This window comes from Rutidosis leptorrhynchoides, chromosome 6 (genome assembly GCF_046630445.1).
Source record: "Rutidosis leptorrhynchoides isolate AG116_Rl617_1_P2 chromosome 6, CSIRO_AGI_Rlap_v1, whole genome shotgun sequence".
Lineage (NCBI taxonomy): Eukaryota > Viridiplantae > Streptophyta > Magnoliopsida > Asterales > Asteraceae > Rutidosis > Rutidosis leptorrhynchoides.
In genome coordinates this window covers 139,950,644-139,974,057 of record NC_092338.1, presented here as the reverse complement: position 1 = coordinate 139,974,057, position 23,414 = coordinate 139,950,644, and the positions used below count along the sequence as shown (strand labels likewise).

The following is a 23,414-nucleotide window of genomic DNA, read 5'->3' as shown; positions in this document are numbered from 1 at the left end:
AAAGCTGATGAAGCAGTGAAAACTGAAGACTGCCTTAACAGTCAAAAGTTTAATGATAAAGAATGGAGTTTTGGAAACACTCAATGGAAATTTTGTGCTGGAAAAATGGATTGAGCAAACCATAAAGGAGACTCTGAACAAATCACAAGGACTAAACTTGTACATAAAGAATTCTGATGATTCTGTTTCTAATGAAATCTTTAGCGAATACCTTACTCCTTAATCGCTCTAAATCATCGTGAATGAATTTCTTCATCACAATTTGATTATGAAATTCTAAGATATCATCGTAACTTTCTTTATTAATATCCTCAATATTTCTGAAGATATCTTCATAAATATTCTTGTCCGATATTACTTATCTCTCCGCTTTATCTGTGTTATATCATAAAAGAAACTGTTTTAGTTTCTAAAAAAATTCTGAAAAGTTCGAATTTGAATTATGAATGATTTTGAAGTAGTGTTGGAAATTGATACATGAGTTAGTATAATATAATGACACTTGATCAACGTGATTATATTACAGTAAGTCATGCTGAGTTTCTAATGAAACATGATGATTCACAGGCTATAACGTCATCATGTGCCATGTTACACGACTCTTACATTCTATCTAATATATAAACATATCAAGAACATAATTTCCTGATAATCCTATTTTTCTCTAGAATCCTGGTAATTTAACCAATCAAGATAATGCTATTACAATTTCTCTCTTAGAACGTTAGCCATGTTCATTCGAAAACTCTATACTTACGAATTCTGGACCATTATTCGCTTAACTTAAAGTCGGGAAGAGAAAACAAAAGGATGGAACTTCAAAATATAAAGGAAACGAAGGGAATGGATTTATAGTGAAATGTCAGACAGATCAATCGAAACAGATTATCGCCTCTAATCAAAGAAAATCCTAATTTCCTTAATTACCGAAGAACCAATTCTTATTACGAAGATTTCCTCTAAAATCCCTTGAATTCCAGAAATCAACCGTGACTACGTCACCGGTTAAGACGAACCTACATTTATTCTTTTCACTCTTTTGCAATAGTTTCATTCGTACTCTTCACATAATCGAGTTGTTTTATCTATATTATTCAATGATGATAAAACTCTAATTTCAACTTGTACGCATCATGAAAACATACTTATTGTCATCCATGACCATCCCAATCAAATTTCGGGATGAAATTTCTTTAACGGGTAGGTACTGTGTCGACCCGAAAATTTTTGACCAAATTTAAACTTAATCTTTATATGGTTTCGACATGATAAGCAAAGTCTATTAAATTGAATTTCAAAATTTTTGAACTATTTTATGAAATTTTTTAGCTTTGACTGTTCCCGACGATTCACGAACAACTAATTAAATATGTAAATATATATATGTATATATATAACTTGAAATATATTAATAAAATATTATATGATCTAGTTGTTAAGATTAAAGATGTAAAATGGTTTATGAATTACAATAATAACTTGTTAAGTAATGAATATATATATATATATATATATATTTATATATATATATATATATATATATATATATATATATATATATATATATATATATATATATATATATATATATATATATATATATATATATATATATATATATAGTATTTTAGGACATATAATTTGAAAACTTTGAATACATTATTCAGAATTACTCGAAATTAATAATGAATATTTATATATTAACAATTATAGGTTAATATATGTAATATGTATACATACATAACTATTTAAATGAATATTATAATATAAATAATTTATAAATTTTATAAGTAGAAATTTATAATATTTCATTTTTGTAAATAATTATGTATTGATATTTAACTGTTATATTAATATCATTATTAACACTACTATTGATAATTATTATCATTAATAACTATTATTAACATTATTATCAATATTATTATTATTATGATAATTATTATTATTAATATTAACAAAATTATTATTATTAATATATTTATTAACTATTAATATTAATTATAATACAAAAATAAGATTATGATGCGAAATAAATTGTTATACATCACTATCTATCTGAATTCGTTTTTCCTGTGTTCCGGTGCGATATAATGTCGGCAAAGAAGGAGTGAAATTGTGTGCTGGAAAGGTGTAGTAAATTATTGAAATTATGTTTTGTTTCACATCTATATCAATCTTATCTCAATTCTCATACATATACTAAGCATATAGATAAGACACCCTAACCCCACAATTGAAATAATCGACCATATGCATCCAATTTCTTATTCCTTTCACTTTCTTACTTTGTTTCTGTTACATATCTATATCAATCATTATCTATCTAACTATATTTATAAATTTTTTTATATATAGATACCACATATATTCATGAAACCCACATACATGTACTCAAATAATTCCTTATATTTTTTTTGCATCAACCCCACTTTCGGTTCATCATTACAATCACCATACATGCTACTGCGTTTGTTTTATTGCTAAACCAAGACCCAAGTAACCCACCAACAACATACTTCGAGCTTTAGGTACATCCAGAACAAATTCCATATTAGGCCACTTGAAAACCCTCAAGGTATCATCAGGTACTCACCATCACCGAAACCCATTTGGGTTTGCTGCTATTCGGACAACCAACACACCACCTTCATGGCTTGACAACTATCACCACTTTTGTGACAAACAACAACCTTTCTCTTCTTCTCCAACACAACCACAGAGCAGCACCAAGGACCACCCTTATTCCACCATTTAATCACCATCATCGGTTCTACCACAACTAATGTTCAAACAAAACCCAACCACATGAACAACCCAAAAACCCCAACACCCATCACTGTTGTAGCTCGATTTTTATTCCTGGTTCATTTGAAGAGCTTCACTATCATTATACCTGCAACATAACCGAACACCTTGCAACTAATATGGTTCGTGAATCCTAGGCCAACCCTGCATTATTCAGTATCGTCGTATGAATATTTTAACTACAAAATATTGTATCGTGAGTTCATTTGATTCCCTTTTACTCTTTACATTTTTGGGACTGAGAATACATGCGCTGTTTTATAACTGTTTTACTAAATGCTTTTTGAGATACATATTTTTGAACTGAGAATACATGAACTGCTTCTATAAACGTTTGACAAAATAGACACAAATATTCAAAACTACATTCTATGATAGAATTATTTGGATTCAGAGGTTCGATTTCTATAAAAATTGTATTATCAACCATCGGTGAGATGATTTCATCATTGCACTACGCGTTAGCTACCGATATGGTTCGATTTTGTAGTTAGTAATGGTGAGATGATTTTGCATTGCACTACGCATTAGCTACCGTTTTAGCTACCCTCGGTGAGATGATTTCGCATTATTGTTTTATATTGTGTTCGATTTTGTAGTTAGTAACGGATGAGATGATTTTGCATTGCACTACGCACTAGCTACCGTTTTAACTACCCTCGGTGAGATGATTTTGCATTGCACTACGCACTAGCTACCGTTGTAAAATTATAATGTATTAACTACCACGGTGAGATGATTTTGTCATTGCACTACGCATTAGCTACCATTGGTGAGTTGTTTGAAAGGTTCCGGTGTTCTTCATATGAATGATTTTTACAGCAGTGAGCAGACCTGCACAGATTGTTTTCTAAATATGAATATCTTGTGGTCTATTAAAATATTGGAAATGATTATTTATGATAAGCTAATGAACTCACAAACCTTTTGGTTGACACTTTAAAGCATGTTTATTCTCAGGTATTAAAGGAATCTTCTGCTGTGCATTAGCTCATTTTAAGGATATTACTTGGAGTCATTCATATAATATTTCGAAATACGTTGCATTCGATTCGTTGAGTTCATCAAAGATTATTATTAAGTCAATTATAGTTGGATATATTATGAAAGGGTATGCATGATGTCAACTTTCGATGTAAAGAAAGTTTATCTTTTAAAAACAAATGCAATGTTCGCAAAATGTATCATATAGAGGTCAAATACCTCACGATGTAATCAAATGTAATGTATTCGTCCAGATGGATTAGGACGGGTCATTTCATGCATCAAGTCGTTCAAGTAGTTCACCCTTTCCATAAACATTTGCAGTGATGATCTGTTGCCAAAGATCATACGTTGAAGCAAGATGACGTCGAAGAAATCCATCTTTGTTGATGAACTCGGGTTGAATTGTTCCATTACACAATATGTCAAGAACACTATCTCTCTTTACCCATTCAGGGAATTCATCAAATGAATTTGGGTTTAGGAAGAATGTTCGTCCTTCATTCGAAACATCCATGATATTTCCAAATTCTTCAAGAGTCAAAGAATAATTCTTTCCATAAAGAGAAAATAAAATTTTCTCATTATTTTGTGAAAATTGAAAGTTTTCATAGAATTCTTTGATGTGAAGAGGGTAAAGCGGTCCTCTTAGATTGAGGAAAGCATCCCATTTGATATTGAGAGGTTTTCAAGAGAATAGATAGATAGGTGATGTGTGAGTACTTCTCTACCTTCAACAATGATCTCATGTTGAGATTAAGCTTTGTTTGCAGAAAATTTTGGATCAGTAATGAGAGTTATGGGTTTGGTTGATTGTGTTTGTATTTATAGAGATTCAATGAATGTTATAGCAAGTTTGGTGAGGTAGGTAGAATAATCAATTTGCATTTTAAAATTTGTTGTTTATTTAGCTTGTGTAAGAGAGTTAAGACAAAATAACCTGTCAGACACTCTGTGGTCGATCCCACGGTCAACCATGATGGCAGCCGTGCAGGGACTGAGCCATTCTTTTCATATGTTTTGACTTGTACATGCAAGTATAATCAGTTGTGGGCACACAGTAAACATACATTATTGAGTACTAAATTATTCTACAAATACACCAGTTTTAGACCAACATTCAAGCACGAAATATTCAAACATAAACATTCAAGCACGTTTTATTACACCATCCTCAACACACAATTTATATCCTCCTGTATGAGATTGTCTTCACAAAGTCCTTCAATGCCTTCTTGATCTTGGAGTGATTCTGACAAATTTCCTCTTTTCACTTAAGAATCAACTTTGGTTTCAAAGTTTGAGTTCATGAATTATTGATGCTCCCACAAGTTTGCTACCTCATCTTCCATTATGGTTTCTTCTTCACCCGATTCTTCATTTGGTTGATAATTTTCAGTTTCATCCAGGTCATCTTGAAGACTTGATCGTCTTCCATGAGAAGTTCCTGGTAGATGGCCACTTTAAATGACGGTCAACTTGTCGATTGTTCAAGAGAGGGTTATTTAACGATAAAGTGAGTGAGTTTGAGATAGGTGAACAGATTGTTTAGATGCATGCCATACGGAAGAGACCTAGTTGATTCAGTCATTAAGTTGCTCATTCGGGATGCCATTAGAAAAGCCACATTGATTCCTTCATTGAATTCAATTGCCCAAATAACATAGATTTGAGTACGTGAACATGCGAGTGATTTCCTAGCTTGCAGTAGATGTTATGATCAATGATTTTGTTTAAGATATTAAGATCTGGACAAAGATCCTTTCCTGTCAAACCTTTGGAAAGAATTTCAGAGTGATTAGCTTTTGGTTTGCAGAACCGAGTTACTACATCAGTAGCTTAAATGAATTCAGGTAGGTGTTCTAACTTGTGTCTTCTGCTATAGAACTCCCTTCCCTCGGTAGGTACACCTAGGATTTCACCGCAGACTCCGAGAGGGTATTCTCACCATTTCTTGTTGAGATAGAACTTTACCACCTTTGTCTCCGGGTTGAAGCTGAAGTTAGCATAGAACTCTTTTATCAGTTCAGGATACACGGGTCCGTTGATTAGCACAAATGATGATAGATCTCTTTGGAGTACCTTGTCGAATATTTCAGGAAATGCTTCAATGTTCACAATTCTTCCTTCTGCAATCATTCTAGTTTTGAGCCACTTTTTGTTGTAGATTGTACGTTTTCTTGCATCAACAGGTGGACTATATCTATTTTCACCGCCCCTTGATTGAGCATTCTTAGTTCTCGCCATTTCCTACACAATGACACTTTAAATTAATCCAAAATGTGTGTATAATTCAATTGTAGGCAACGAGTTTTGCAAACTTTAATTATCATCAACACTTAAGTGTTTTGATGTTAATGTTCTTCACATTTTCACCCTCAATTAGTGTCAATGGGTTTGCAACTAGATTATGATTTTCACAAAGTTCACATGTGTTTTAGATTCTTAAGATCATCATTAACACAGGTAATTTGATATATAACATTATCACACTCAATTTGCAACAATGTAGTTTGTATCACATGAACAATGATTTGGTGTAAATCTAACCTAGATGTATAATGAACCCTAGAATTGTCCAAAGTTAAATCAATGCATAGATAGGCATCACTACAATCGTTTCTAAGTTGTTTTCAAGAACAATTTTGATTGTTTGCATCAATTTAGGTTTAGAGACATTCTAGTTAGGGTTTCTTAACAAGATTAGTGAATAGTTCATCATACAAACACAATTGAATGATAGGAAATCAAAGATTAATCATATTGAAAGTAGGAATTGAAGTGGAGGGAATGCGTGTTCTTCAATGTGCGGTCGATCTTCTCAGCCGTGCAGAGAGTTTTTGTTTTGAATTGATTTTGAATGGAATGAAAAGTAAAAGTTTTATTCAATTAAAAACAGTGTCAGTCCGCGCACGGTAGACCGTGGCATTGGCCGTGAAGGAAAACCTTCTAGAAGGTTAGAACATGTGTCTGCGGTCAGCCGTGCTTCAGCCGTGGATCTCCTGATGCAGAATTTCTTCACTTCTTCTTCTTTTAAGCGTGTTTTGATGATTCTTAAGTTCTATAGAATACTTGAGGACAAGATTTCTTTTCCTAACATTGAATGATCACATCCACCCGATGTTTCATAATCAATGACACGTAATATACTATATTCATATATATCTATATACAATTACACATATAGTGTACACAAAACACATTTACTCGTATGTAGCATGCAATTTATAGTTTCATTTAAACATACAATCCCAATACAAGGAGACTTCCTTCAACATTCCTTTTGAAATCATTTTCAAAAACAATTTTTCATTTGTATGAAAAACTTTTTATTATTTTAAAGTCTTTTGAAAAGGTTATTCTAATTAGCATTTTAATCATTGATTTTGATTGATTTTAAGGTTGCCCAATCCTTTACTTATCCCTTCCATTGAATTGCTAGTTTGGCCCATTCTTCCCATGTTTTCAATTCTCCTAATAATAGACAATGGACTTTGATTACGTGATTTGTATTTGCTAGAGTCGTGACGCAAATTCATTTCGAATTTATCTTTTGATGAATTATAAATAGTTGTCTCTTCAAGTTTTCTTTTCAAAGAATTGTTTTCATCAATTAGAACTTTATTAAGTTGATTAACTTTATGTAATTCATTTTCCGAAAGTTTTACTTTATCACGACTACTATCATATACAAATTTGATAGTTTTGTAATCATCTAGCAATTCTTCATATAGATGGATAGAATACATGTACCTCATTGCATTCCATGCTTGAGACATCATCTTCTTTGTAGGGAGATTCAACCTCTTCTTCACTTTTAACATCTTGATTGAAATGATTCCAAGAACCCATGAGGCAAAAATCTTCATCTCCATCCAAACCCTTTTCTTGAGCATCTTCCCAATCTTTATCAAGATCTCCAAGCTTCTTCAGTTTCTCTCTTACCCTTTTACTCTTTAAACCCCTAGAGTTTTCTTCTTCTTCTTGAGAGCATAGTGAATCTCAACATTCCTTTGCACTTTTACATGAAATTATCTTCATTCTTTCTTCATTAGGAAGAACTTCTTGAAGTAGTGAAATAGCATCAAATTGTTTCAAAACTTCATTGTTTTGAAATGCTGACTTCACTAGTCTTGAACTAGCTTGTGGAACAAAGTCTCATACTTTGATGATTCTCCACAAGTAGTAATTATTAGATTTAAGATAATCTTCAAATCTTAATTTCCACACATCAATATCTTCTTTATCAAATATTGGTGCTTCTTTCACCAATTCTTCTAAGTATCCCATAGTTTGAGTTGATCCGAGAATCGTTGACTCAAGTTTTTGCACAAAATGAATTTTAACACAACCAAAAACATTTATAGAGCAATGATTTGAGCAACCGCTCTGATACCAATTGTAAGTAACTAGAAGGGGTGAATAGTTACTTAATACGTTTTTAAATTTTTTTTGATTGATCACTAAACTTGATTAACTATGATCAACCAATTCAACTCAAACTTGATGTGTGTGATGTTTATGTTCAAAATGATAAGTAAAGTAATGTAAAGAACATAGACATAAGGATTTATAGTGGTTCGGGCGGATGTTAATTAATCCACCTTAATCCACTCTTCGATTACACTAATTGTGATTACTTGCTTCACTAAGAACTTTTCTTCAAACTCGGTGGAGAACCGATTTACAAGTCTTCAACTTTTTTGGTAGACAACAAACCTAATCTTTCTAACCTTTTGAAAGACCAACTCTAACCTAGCTCAACTTGGACAAGTATTAAACTCCAACTAAGATTAATCAAATTTCTAAGTCCCTTTAAGGAAGTAGATAACTAAGCTAGCCTATGATTCTACTAATTGAAGTTACAAGACTCACACAATTAGTGATGACAATCCTAAGACAATTCTAGGACATACATCACACTAAGTAAACTCACAAGATAAACAAATTTGATTAGTAAGTTTACAACAACCAAATTCTATATCTATAAGATCATAGAATCTTCTCTTGCTTGATCACATTTGAGTAGTAATTAAAGCCCCCGTGATCTCTGAAAATATGCCTTTTAAATGTACAAGAGGGTTAGCTTCAAATGCTCTCCAATGCTTGCTATTTATAGTAGAATTCAAATACTAGTCGTTGTCAGACGTTCACTTTCACGATCGACCGTGGTTCGACCATGCGCGCCTGTGTCAAAAATTGTATCCGTTGTATAACCGTTTGACTCATATTTTAACATCATATTTTGGAGTCTTTACTTCATTTGGCACTTGCAAAAGAAAGCCAATATCCTATACAAGTACAATATGCATTAAGTGTGTGGGATTTGGTCTTATTTTGTGAAAATGACATAACACTCCAAATGTGGTAAACTCAACATTCTTGGAGAAGTATCTTGATTGTCATTTTGGGTAATCTCAGTTTGTTCAAGACTTAGTTAGGTTCATTAATACATTTGGTTCAATCCTAAAGACTAGTCAACATGTCATTAACTTCCTAGTTTCAATTAATCACAAATCATATTCATTTTAAGATTAAGTAGAGATTAATTGAATAATGTTTTTCTAAGTTAAACATTAAATGTAAGTTGTACTTGGACATGTTACACAATATGTGTTACTAGACAAGACCAAATAGATTATTGATCATTATTATTTGTGAACCATGTTACACTTAATTCCTTGAAGTAAACTAGTTATTTGAATCCTAGTATTCTAACTTATAACACATAGCAAGTTTAAGAGCATGTTAACAAGTTGGCAAATTAATGAGTATCAAACATATTAGCAAGTAGCAAGTAATACTCACATATAGATATTTGCACAACAATATGGTTTATGCTTTAGCAAGCTTACTTGCAATATAACACATTGCATGATTAATGTGTAAGCACACATTAATGTCCAACACATGTACAATGGAAGAGAAATCTCTAGTTGGGACTTGGTGACCATCCTAAATGTATCTAAGTGTATCTTAGGATTATAAGTCTTTACAAGTTACACTTTAAAATGTTGTTCTTCATTTAGCCTTAATTTGTCACTAAGTAATCTTTAATTGTAATTAGTGTTCTAGTGACATTAGCTTATGTGTGTTGGTACTTGGTGATCATCCTAAGAATGTCTAGAAAAATTTTAAGATCACAAGTTATTGATTAACACTTATGTGTTATGCTTAATCATGGTTAAATTGTCATTAAGGTGTAATTAAGCGTGATTAACAAAGTTTAGCGTTTTTATGACCAAAAATCAATTGAGTATGGATGGGGCATCTTCTAAACGTGTTGAGAAAGGTTTCATGAATTATAGATGTCGGGAAGTGGACAAACTAAATTTGGTCAAAAATGGTGACAATGAAATCTACGGTTGCACTGCGGTTGACCATGATGACGACCGTGCAACTTGTTTTCACAAAACTGCGTTGCAGATTCAGTCTGTGCTTCTACGGTCAGGTGTACGGTCAACCGTCCCTTTGACCGTGTAACTTTAATGATCTTTATTTTCATTCTAAGGTTTGTTTGATTTGGTCATTTGCAAGATTAAGTATGGATTAGTGAACTTGCGTGTTTTATGTTATGATGTCGATCATCATTTATGCATATGTATGTGTCATCATCAAAACATATTCTTTGGTTAAGCATCGTATAACTTTGTCGGTTAGTCCATTAACCAACATTCAACAACAGTCTCCCCCTTTTTGATGATGACAAATATACACGTGACGAGGGACATTTTGCTATAAATACACAAGTGTTAACATCACTTGTATCCATATTTCTCCCCCTTTTGTCGAAGCAAAAAGGTTAGCTCCCCCTAGAACTATGCTCGGCCTTTGGTAAGTCATAACCTCTCTAGGACTTCAAGCTTAATCCAAGAGCAAGTCACCTATCGCAAATACAACATCAAGCTATAAACAATAATTGCCTGACCCAAAAAAATCCACAAGTGCTAATTTGACCCAATTTGCACCCAAAAACACCAACTAGGTCAAACAAGACCCAAACTCTCCAAATCACTAATAGCTAGTGATTTGGTCCGTAACTCATCTAAATACATCTTATGGTCAAGTGCTAGGAGCACTTCATGACCCAAATCAACCAAATGACCCAAATCGGGTTTACACCCAAAACCAACTTCTAATGACACCCATTAGGGTTCCATCCATCAACAAAATCACTACTACTTGTGATTATGCCCAATTTGCAAGTCTACACATGACTAAAACATTTTCCATCTCAAAACCCACCAACAAGGGTCAACAACACTCACAACTAGCTTCAAACACCCATTTGTGAGCTAGATGAGTTAAATCAAGAACGTGCAATCTCAAACCCTAACACTAAACTGGAAGAAAATCAGAGTTAGGACTTACCACTAGTATCACAAGATAGCTAGAAACGAGATGAACAAGGTTTACACTTGCACTTTGGTGAGATTCAACCTCTTTCTCCAAATCAAGCTTTCTCTCTCAAGAAAATGGGTTTCTCTCACTAAAGTGTTTGAGTGAGTTGGAAATGAAATTGAAGTGGATCTAAAACTGATCCATTAGCTAAATGGTCGTTCATAAGTGAAAAGACCCATTTGCCCGCACTTAAAGCCCTTATTAAAACATAAAAGGGCAACCTGATACGCGTACAGCCGCGTCGCGGCTCTCTAAGCTCGCGGCGCGGTTCCATGTGTAATCTGATTCCAGGACTTTCGAAAAATAAAACAATCAGATATAGCAGCTACCCACGTCGCGGCCCCATTTTCCCGCGGCGCGGTTGGAGGTGTAATCTGTCATCCAGATCTCCCAACCAAACTTACCACCAGACATAGTGCATAGCCGCGGCACGAATTCTCTGCCCGCAACGCGACTCCCTCTGAGTATGGAATTCGGGGTGTCACAACTCTCCCCCACTTGGACCCGATCGCGTCCCCACAATCCACACAGTAAGTAATGAAGATAAATGCTCCATTATAAATTCCTCGGATTCCCATGTACACTGGGACCCCTTTCGATGACGCCATTGCACCTTATAAGCCTGTATTCTCTTAGTCCGAATCTCTTTAACCTTTTCATCAAGAATAGTAACCGGCTCTTCCACATACTCTAGTTTATTATTTAGAGTAATCTCATTCAATGTAACCCACATCAAGTCATCTGCAAGACACTTGCGAAGATAGAAAACATGAAATGTGTTATGGATTCCCGCAAGCTCTTTGAGTAACTCCAAATGATAAGCAACTTCACCAACACAAGCTAACACTTTAAAAGGTCCAATGAACCGAGGAGCAAGTTTTCCCCGCTTTCGGAACCTAATTACACATATAAACACAGATAGGATAATAACGAGCAATCATGGTAACCCATAAACTGAAGTACTAATCACAAACGTAGGATAGATGTCTAGGGACTTACAGAAAATGCATCACCCAAACTCTCCAAATCACTAATAGCTAATGATTTATTCCCTAACTCATCCAAATACATCTTATGGTCAAGTGCTAGGAGCACTTTATGACCTAAATCAACCAAATGACCCAAATCGGGTTTACACCCAAAACCAACTTCTAAAGACACCCATTAGGGTTCCATCCATCAACAAAATCATTACTACTTGTGATTATGCAAAATTTGCAAGTCTACACATGACTAAAATATTTTCCAACCCAAAACCCACCAACAAGGGTCAATAACACCCACAACTAGCTTTAAATACCCATTTGTGAGCTAGATGAGTTAAATCAAGAACATGCAATCTTAAACCCTAACACCAACTTGTAAGAAAATCGGAGTTAGGACTTACCACTAGTATCACAAGATAGCTAGAAACGAGATGAACAAGGTTTACACTTGCACTTTGGTGAGATTCAACCTCCTTCTTCTCTAAATCGAGTTTTCTCTCTCAAGAAAATGAGTTTCTCTCACTAGATTGGTTAAGAGTGTTTGAATGAGTTGGAAATGAAATTGAAGTGATTCTAAAACTGATCCATTAGCTAAATGGTCGTTCATAAGTGAAAAGACCCATTCGCCCCCACTTAAAGCCCTTATTAAAACATAAAAGGGTAACCTGGTACGCGTACAGCTGCGTCGCGGCTCCCCAAACCCGCGGCGCGGTTCCATGTGTAATTTGATTCCAGGACTTGCCAAAAACAAAACAATCAGATATAGCAGCTACCCGAGGCGTGACCCCATTTTCCCACGGCGCGATTGTAGGTGTAATCTGTCATCCGGATCTCCCAACCAAACTTACCACCAGACATAGTGCATAGCCGCGACACGGCTTCTCAGCCCGCGACCCGACTCCCTATGAGTATGGAATTCGGGGTGTTACAACTTCCATCTAGGAAAAATATAGTCACAAATATTACTAAGTTTTGATGCCGCCACATGTGATTCAAGAACATCACATACACAAAGCTGGGTACTATTTATAACGTTAACCACCTCATTTTGTGTGGGGACGAGGTTCATACCCCTAATGTTCCATGAAGCGATACTAAACATTGGAAACCTTCTTACCGGGAGTGCTTGCCCCCCAGGAATGTTGCTTGCCATGAAGGCTCCAGTTTCATTTGCATCCTCTACAACATCATCATCATCATCATCATCATCATCATCATCATCATTCGTTTCTTTAGTGAGATTGCCATGTGTAACATTATAATCCAAATCGCCCTTAAGACCATCCAAAATGGAAAAATCATTACATGTAGTAACCTGAACAGCTGCTTTAGTGCCTTCATTAGGTTTTTTCGATGTACCAGCTTGCTCATCTGGTCGAGGTTTAAACACGAGTCTATATACCATTTGTTGTTTGGTTTTTCCCACAACAAAACCCTCCTTTTTCTTCATAGTAGTTAACCCTTTACCTGCCTTATTGTTTTTCTTTCTCACCAATTGAAAACCTTGCTCATCAATTTTCTTATGAACATCAACAACAACAACAAAATTTGGACCATTTCTCAAGTTCCTCTTTTTTATAGTACCTCATTTTATAACATCTAATATGCACATCGAATATAGGTACTATAAAAAAGAGGAACTTGATAACGTGAAAACAAATTTTTGATAATTAAAATGTTAAATTGCAATATAATAAAATTCATTCCCTCCCTAGATAACGAAACAACTACAATGGCATATTGTAGGGTAATGTTTCGCAGTTTAATGAATTGTCCACTTATTTGATGGGCTGGTTAACAGATTATTTATGGTTAAACTCTTCACACCTTATTAATTGATGTAATTCTTTTGGTATGAATAGTTTATCAGTATCGGCATGGATGTTTTTATTTGGGCATCTTGTTTGAGCTACTGGATTTATGTTCTTAATCTCCTAGCGTGGATATTGGTAGGAATTGATTGAAACTTTATCGTAAAATCATGAACACATACCTTTGGCCGATTTGATTCATGAATGGCGGGATGCTAACTCGATTCGCCCTTGCCTCTACGAGATTACTACCTTATATAAATAAGAAAATATAAAGCACCAAAGGTAAGCAGTTCCTAGTCCAAAGAGAGGCAATCTTTCCGGATTCATTCCGCCTTACAATCTTGCTTCCCATTGTAATTGTTATTGTAGCACATGTGTGGTCCAACCCATAAAGGCCATGCAAACTTGACATCATCCCCACCTTCCTCTAATATATCACCAGCAGTACTTTGTGGGCCCTTCTTCCAGCTCATTGGGCTCTAAGAATTCGGAGGATCCCTTCGGCATCAATGTGTTGTTGGAAAGATGGTCAACAATAATGGGTATCATGCTTTAGTTTTCAGTTACATGCAAGGATGAGGGAAATGAGTTTACAGACTGTAGAGTTAGGGTTCTTTTTCATTGATACTGAGGGAAAGACTTGTGGTGATGTATGATCTTGATACCACTTGACTTAATTTTATATAGGCTTGACCTTAAAGAGGGAGTAAAAACTGACTTATAGGGGTTGCCAGTCATAGCTATAACAAGAAAACTATCACAATTCAATCATAGGGCTAAACTATACTTGATTAATACCGGCTTTCATTGAACTGAACATAGTCATATTCAAGTTTTCCCAATAGTCAATTAGCAGGATGTGGTCTAAGATGAATACGAATAACCAACAGGTTAACTAATCGATTACGATAAATTGGATCAGACTTTGCAATTTTTTCATCTGCATTACCTCGACGTTACATGAGCGTGAAAGGGGTTTAGAGACTTCTAGTCGAAACACTGAATATATCAAAATTTATTAGTAATAATTAAGGCCTGCTCCGGTGATTTGGAATAGAGTATATGTAACTCTATATAAAAAACCATGAAGCGCAACTTGAAAATAGATTAGAAAAGAACTGTTTTTCTGTATACTTTTCACGGTTCCGCTGCTACCAATGGGTTTATGCAATCGATCGGATTATATAGATATCCCTTCAACACAACATAGGCCATTGAAAGGATCAATCTGCGAATCAAGCGAGCTCCCCTTGCATGCAATTATGTGGTGGTGAATCTGATGATCGATTCAATTCTATGATTATAAGTTCATTTCATACTGGACCAGACTGGAATATGGCCCAGATGCGCCAGTGAAAAGAATAGAATTGAAGAAGCGTCTGACTCCTTCATGCATGCTCCACTTGACTCGGGGAGATATATCTTAGTTGAAGACTTACATCATGATATCTTTTTCTTCCTCATTCTTATTTTGGTTTCGTATCACGGATCTTGGTTGGCGCTTTTTGACATTTCCAAAAAGAAAAATCCAATCCCGCAAAGGATTGTTCATGGAATTAGTTTGAACTCATCCTTGGTTGCTACGAAAGAAAAAGACCTTGCGTTGCATGAAAAAGTGAGATGTCCAAGATATTAAGAACGAGGGGAAGAATCAACGAGGAATCTAGACTAGAGAGGAATATAGAACATCAAATTGCGAATGAAAAATAAAAAGCGTGTGAAGAATCATCGAGCTTTGTTAAAGAGATTATAGAGGGGATGTAACAACTAAAGAGAAAAGGTTTTACTACTTCAAAACAACTCTTCTGCTCAGAAACGAAATGTTCCAAATGTTTCAAATGTTCCTGGAAATTATTGCTACTCCCCTTAGAAAGCGCATGATTAAAATGATACTTCGGAGGATGCCCATGAAAATTGACTAATTTGGTTCTTCTAAGGATAGCCCTATGGATATAGAACTTAATTAAAGCTTCAATATATTGTACATTGAGTTGGTTACTAGTACTCGATGAGTGGTTATGCTCAAAATATAAATTTTTTTTACCTGTCTTAACTTTTTAAAAATAGCTGTAAGGGTTATCTTTTAAAAAATCTAAATACATAAGTACACAAATGATAGATAAATAATTTAAAAGATCATGAAATCAGAAAGAATAAGATATGACATTGAGGAAATGCTCGTGTGAATTGTTGGTGGAGCCAACAACCGACAACAATAATACAAATCAGTAGCCTTTGTGATGATGAATCTTTTATAAGATACAGTCACCTGCATTGTCAATTATTGAAACTTATTGCTATATTTTAAGAATAAATTACGAATATATTCATTTTTTACTTTCATTGTATTAATATCGACATAAGCTTTATAAATTTTCAGTCTGTTCAAATTAAGGTTTAGATTGATGGGCAAAGTCTCGATCGGTCTCGATAGCTTAGAGGTTGTTCAAACCCGTCATCACATTTAGTATAATGTCTCAAAATTTTGCTTAAGTGCCTAAAAGTTGTAACTTGCCTTTAATACATAGAAATATGGAATTATCTAACTTATACCTTAATGCATAAACTAAGGATATTACTGTTAAATCTATATAAATAATACAAATTATAATTATGTATAATTTGAAATTAGTTAGCTTGATAAATAAATTATACGGAGTATTATCTATCCATCTATAGTATCATATAAATCTCTAAAATTACAATATCATAAATAAGAATTATTCAAGTTTAAAAAAATTCAAAAATAAATAGAAAAATTCTAAGCCCCCCATGATGATGTCATTAAAATGATTAATCATATTTAATAAAAACATTAACATGTTTAATTGTATAATAATGAAGCATTATGTAAAACCTAATTATAAAACACTCCAATATCATATATACAATATTTGAAGCATTATGTACATCTTATGGTAAAACACTCACATAATCATATGTACAATATTTGAAACATTATGTACAACCTTATAATAAAACACCCCATGATCATATGTACAAACTTTAAAACAAATTGTACAATCTTTTACAAAACGCTTCCTTGAACACATGTATAAACTTTGAAACATATTGTACAACCTTCATATAATAATTGTATTCTAATATTTAAAAAAAATTCAAGAGTCATTTGTTATTACTAATTACTAATAATTATTTTTAAAAGTATAAACACTCATTTTTAAAGCAAACTTTATTATTATTATTATAAATATTATTATAATAATTATTATGTAACTTCGTATTATTATTATTATTCAACTATGAGTTATTTTTACGAGATTAATTATGTTACATATGTATGCAAAATATATGTCTCAATAAAATATTGTAATGTACGCTTTTATAACAAGAAAAATAGTAATTGTGATGAAAATTGAAAGATGGTGATGGGAGAATAAATGTAGTTCATTTATTCTGACCAAAATTGGAAGATGGTGGTGGAAGAATAAATGTAGTTCATTTAACAAGTTTCTTAGTCGGAATTCTTGGTTCCACGGTTCATTAAACTAAATGACTTAGTATTTACATTCACTTAACACATAAAACATATCATTAAACTATTTCGTTTAAATAAACTTGTAGTTTTACGGGTCATTTCACTAGTAGATTTGTAAAGGGTTAGTTTATTTATTAATTTTTAAGAACGTAAGTTAGTTAAAAGTTATTTAAACCCAGAGGTGAAGCATAATTCACAGGTAAGGAAACATTTCTTTAAAAGTGAATATTAATTTAAAAATTAGGGAATGTTAAAATTTATAACTAGTGGTTGTTGGCCATTAATTTATAATTTTTAATACTTTATAATAGGCATATTTAAAGAGTTGGAGGTGAAAAAGCATTTACATGATCCACTATCTCCACCTCTGGTTAAACCCTATATTCGGAGACGATTCTACAACTACTGTTGTGGTGTCCTTTTACTTCATTATTTTTTAATTTCGTTTTAAAAAATTACTACTAAAATTTTATAGGACACTACTAAATTTAAAGATAAAACCTCATATGATTTTAAATCAATGTTTTTCTAAAGTAAACAGTCGTATTTTGAGGGGAAATAAATTCAAAGTACTACTAAAATTGTCTAGGACCTTATTGAGTTTTGATCTTAAATTCGCCACTAACTATATATTTATATATAGAAGAATTATAAACGTAGCAGTAACGATTATATTTGAAAAAAAAAGAAAGAAAGGAATGCAGGGAACAAATTTATCTTTTTCACCCGCCCTTAAAGCTACTTTTAAGAATATAATATATAACTTTATTGCTTATTTATAAGTTAAATTTTCTATGAATAAATATCGATATCAAAATTAAATAAGAAAAGTTAATATTAAATAATTATTTATATTTTACATTTAATTCAACTGATTATAAACTTATATATATTAAGCTTTAACTATAATCCGTAGAGTTATGTTTTGTTGGTGATTTTAGTGTCATTCAATATCATTTTGGTTAACTAGGATTTACTTGAAAGCAAGAGTGAGATAGTTATATTTAACAACGTGTTCAGAGAGTGTGGAGTACACGCCCGTAAAAGTTGGCTAGACACTGTCGCGAATATAGCGGGGGTCAAGGGGGTTGCGCCGCTTGCGGGGTCCAAGAGGCAGCGCCCCTGGCTGGGGTCCCGCTCTTAGGTGAGCGGGCAGGGGTCGAGAGGATAGCGGCATCATTCAAGATTCGTAAATAATAGTTGGTTAGATGGGTTTTATTTCTTTTTATTCAAGTTAAATTACACGTGGCAGCGGCATCATTCAAGATTCGTACACATTAGAAATGTAAGTTTTTTTTTCGAACGTCAAACTTTATTAGAACAAAACCCCCTAGCGAGAAGCTAGGAAGGCAACACAAACAATTACAATGGCTTTAAACGCCAAACGTTCCAGTTTACATTACATTTGCTTCTACTTTTTAACCAACTAAAAGAAAAATAACAAATCGAGTCAAAAAGCAAACATTTCTTCACCGAGTGAGAGTTGAACAAGATGCTATTTCGCAAACGTCACAAATGCCACAATGTTGCGGCAATAATAACATACAAGAGAACCTTTACATCATGACTTTCCTTCCAACTTTCAAATTACTCTATCCATTCGGATCATGTAGTAAACGAAGGTAGAGGGATATCCACCTAAATTCAGATTCTCCTCCATAAATCCTTAGCCACGTCACATGAGAACATAACGTAATGAATAGATTCAATCCGACCAAGACATGAAATGCATCCAATGTCCTCAGTTTCCAAACCCCGTCTAGTTCCAAACCCCGTCTAGAATGGTTCAATCGAGTGGGTAGTCTATCCAACGATAAACTTCAAAGAAAAATATTAATTTTTCGAGGCAATACCTTAACCTAACGTGTGTGAAGTTCGGCCGTAGGAAGAATAGCATCATCAATCACTTTTCTTGTACTGTTTACCGTATAAACACCATCATTAGCTACCTCCCAAATCCATCCATCTTGTTCATATAATGTATTAATAAAATCCCAGGTCTTCAACTAATTTGCGCAGCTCATTCTCGTTTATGGAACCAATATCAACTCTCGACCATGACCAATTCCAAACTCCATTTGTCACTCGCTACGCAAGAAGGCATTCCTTATTTGTCTCCAAATGGTGAAGTCTTCGAAATCTGTTTTTCAAATGTCTGTCTCCCCTCCAGGTATCAATCCAAAACCGAATGGAAATGCCATTACCAACTTTCCTGCGGAGAACATTACTCGGTAATAAACCATTCTGTCTGACTTTGTTGAAAACCGCCACAATTGCAGGCCACACTCCAGACCCAGTTAATTTCGACCCATCAAGACCAGCGGTTGGCCCATATATACCCTGAATGATCTCGGCCCAAATCACTAGGTTTATCCACAAATCGCCAGACCCATTTGAGAATAAGTGCTAGATTAAAAGAACGAAGGCTACCAACATCAAGTCCACCTTTGTTCCATGACGCCAACACTTGCTCCAAGTTAACCCAATGCATTTTCTTTCCATCTTCCGTACTACCCAAAAGAACGAAGCCCGAATACGTTCAAGATCATGCAACACCGTTTCCGGACATTTAAATAATGAAAAATAGTAAATACTCATGCATTCCATGACCGCTTTCACGAGAGTAAGGCGGCCACCAATCGAGAGTAAGTTAGCTTTCCACCCTGATAATTTCTTACGAAACCGATCACAAAGAATAGACCAATTCGACCTCAAATGCATATTGACTCCAACCGAAAGTCCCAGATAATTAAAAGGAAAAGATCCTTTCGAGCACCCTAACTCCCGAACAAAATCATCTCAGTTCGTTATCATTAACCCCCAAACCGTATAGATGTGACTTTGCCACGTTAATCTTTCAGCCCGAGAAGCGGTGAAATCTATTAAAGAGATTAACAATGTTAAGGAGGATATCTTTATGCCACTTTGAAACCACTAAAGCATCATTAACATAAAATAAATGAGAAATCGTGATGGCCGGATTACCCGCTCTCGCCCCTTTAATGTCACCCGAAACCACCTTTTCCTTTATATACGGATGGACCCCTTCCAATATAATAAGAAATAGAAAAGGGCTAAGAGGATCTCCTTGACGTAAACCGCGTTGCAAGAAAAACTCGCCCGTTGGACTACCATTAACAATAACCGACGTGCGAGCAGAATCTAGGCACATACGGATCCACTTTCGCCATTGCTCTCCAAACCCCAATAACATAAGCATATGATCTAAAAACTTCCAACTACCTGTGTCGTATTGTTTTTCAAAATTAACTTTAAAAATCATTAACTTTGCTTTTTCTTCTTGTACCACTTAATTATCTCACTAATAATCATAGGACCATCCAGAATTTGACGATCCGCAATAAAAACCGACTGTTCTTTACTGATTGCCTTATCGATCACCGATGCAAGGCGAATGGCTAATACTTTAGCAATGATTTTATACGAAAAGATATCTTGTAGTGCCAAGGAAAAAGGGTCGGAAATGTAGATGGATAATTTTTTCCCCCACCCAAAGTTTCGTTCAATTTCTTCGACTACATTCACGTCCTCATCTCTGATCAACTCAAAGATTTCTCGATCAATTCAGATTCTAGTATCGAGTTTCTATTCGGTGGGAATTTTCTGACATCTCTAAAAAGTATATGACTTTCTTACAAATTATAAATGAGTTTAGGCTCTCTATTTTCACTGTTTTATTATGTACTTGATTGCGGAGTATTGTATATAGGGTAAAAATTGGAAACCGAAAGAATAGTTACGAGTTTGGATGTTAAGATATTGTACAAAAGTGTACTTTCACTTTTCAAAGGTATTCATTTTAAGAAGATTGTGTTGTCCCAAAAAAAATCTTCCAATAATTATCCACCGGCACCATCCGCAATTGGCAAGTCACTTTCTATGATTCAACGTCTTTTCAAAGGTTAATAAACACGTTAGACTCAGAAAATTTGATGTACAAAGTTCTAAGATATATTCGTAATATTTGATTTGATATTTGATAGAGTACGTACAAATTTACGTTTTTGAGTTTAACATATAGGAGCTGATCCGTACACCACCTTATTTTTGCTATACACCACTAAAATAATTATTTGGACATTTTTACCCTTCTTTTTATTCACCACCTCCCCTTAACTTCTCAAAGGAAGGGTAGAAATGTCCAAATAATTATATTGGTGGTGTATGGCAAAAATAAGGTGGTGTACGGATCAACTCACTTAACATATTCTTTTAATTTGGTTATACGGAATTGTATAACTGCACTCCGAAAATATATACTCTGAAAATATATGATAAGACTGTTATTACATTTATAATAATTATAACTTCAAGAATTATTAGGTTCAAATATATTTTGTTTCTATTTAGACTAAAATGTTTTACAATTCAAAAAAGGGTATGTAAGTATGGAAAATCAAGAAAAATGAACTATTTTATTTGAGTTTATTATTGGTATATGAATTCAAAATGTAATAAAGTTCTTATGATATGTCTATAAGATACTAACTTTCGAATTTCATGAGATGTAACGTTTATTGCTAAGATATTTTATAATAGATTCGTCTATATGATCAAGGCGATGGTGCCATAATTCGGTAGAAATAACGGAGAAGGTTGAAGGAGAGTTGAGATGTTGAAGCAAGGAAGCATTGAGAGGGTAAAGGTCTGGAGCTATTACATCGCATGATTGGAGTTCCCTTTGGAAAATCCTTCAAAGTAAAACCAAAGGGATTAAATTCAAGTGAAATAGAATTATCAGTAGTTAAATGACGGACAAAAATGAGATTTTTAATTAAATGTGGTGAATATAAAATATTAGACAAGTAAAGAGGACGGTTAAGAGATGGTAAGATAGAGTGTCCCGAACCATGTATGGGAATAATATTCCAATTGCCAAAAATAATGTGACGAGGAAACTTTGATTGAGAATAAGATAGGATTTTTTTTCTTGAGAATCGGTCATGTGAGAAGTTGCACCCGTGTCCAAATACCAGAATTCATTTTGTACATAACCGATTCTATGTCAGCGGGTGTGGAAGTATTCGATTGAGCATAGGCCAGATTGTTGAATTGTTGGGGTCGTAGGCCCAAAAGGCCTGCTTGAGAATTACTAGAGTACCCATGTTGCGGCCCATTGTGATAATTCGGCCTATTCCACTGTTGAGTTGGATAAGGACATAGAGGCGATGGGCTTCACAAGTTGGGCTGATTGGCCCATAAGTTTGGCTGCCAAGACCCGATTTTTACCCCGGTAATTATTCCGACCTCGTCCTCGATTGGACTGCCCTGAACCTTTGTTGTTGAAAGCAGGTTGCGATGGTGGTGGTGTTGTGATAACGAGAGCCGTGTCAGCAGATGGTGGAGGCTGTTGTGTAGCATGTTAGTGTTGTTGATTTTTGTGATTTTCTTTAAGAACAAGCATGGATCTTGCCTCGTAGAACGAGGGTAAAGGATGTGTGTGGGATATATGTGAAGCAAGAATTTCATAGTTATCATTTAAGCCCGTAATCAGTTGAAAAACAATACGATCATCTTTAAGGAAAGGACCAACATTAGCAAGTTAATCGGCTAAACTTTTTAGCTCTTGGCAATAAGCAGACACGTTAGGAAAGTTGTCTAGTCGAATGTTGTTGAACTTTTGTTGAAGATGAACGACACCAGAACTCCGGTTGTCGTTGAAGATGGACTTTATTCGCTCCCATTTTTTAGCATCATTAGTGTCGGGGGGACATGATGGTTACTAATAGATCAATGTAAATAGTTCCATAGATCCACTGGAGCACGATGGCGTCCAGTCTGGTCCATGTTTCAGAGGAGGTATCAGGTGGAGTTGTATTTGTGGTGGTCGAAGAAGAATCACCCGAAGATGAAGAAGTATCGGGTAAGATGTGATGAAAAACTTGATATGCTTTACAGTGG

The 23,414-nt window shown here is 34.3% G+C and overlaps 1 protein-coding gene across 1 annotated transcript; it reads right to left on the bottom strand.

The window, feature by feature from the left end:
* Nucleotides 1-19,580: 19,580 nt before the first annotated feature.
* Nucleotides 19,581-20,775, bottom strand: LOC139854110 (uncharacterized). The gene is made up of 3 exons (XM_071843434.1): nt 20,478-20,775; nt 20,319-20,371; nt 19,581-19,898 (listed from the first exon to the last, which is right to left on the bottom strand). The coding sequence occupies exons 1-3, from the start codon at nt 20,773-20,775 to the stop codon at nt 19,581-19,583; spliced, it is 669 nt and encodes a 222-aa protein (XP_071699535.1).
* Nucleotides 20,776-23,414: the final 2,639 nt, after the last annotated feature.

Bases quoted from the DNA above. Each gene is read 5' to 3' on its own strand.
- LOC139854110 (XM_071843434.1), bottom strand. From the start codon at position 20,775: ATGATTTTTAAAGTTAATTTTGAAAAACAATACGACACAGGTAGTTGG. The intron at 20,372-20,477 runs GTAATCCGGCCA...TCTCTTTAATAG, and splicing joins CATTAAAGGGGCGAGAGCGG to ATTTCACCGCTTCTCGGGCT. The intron at 19,899-20,318 runs GTTTGGGGGTTA...CTTTTAATCTAG, and splicing joins GGCAAAGTCACATCTATACG to CACTTATTCTCAAATGGGTC.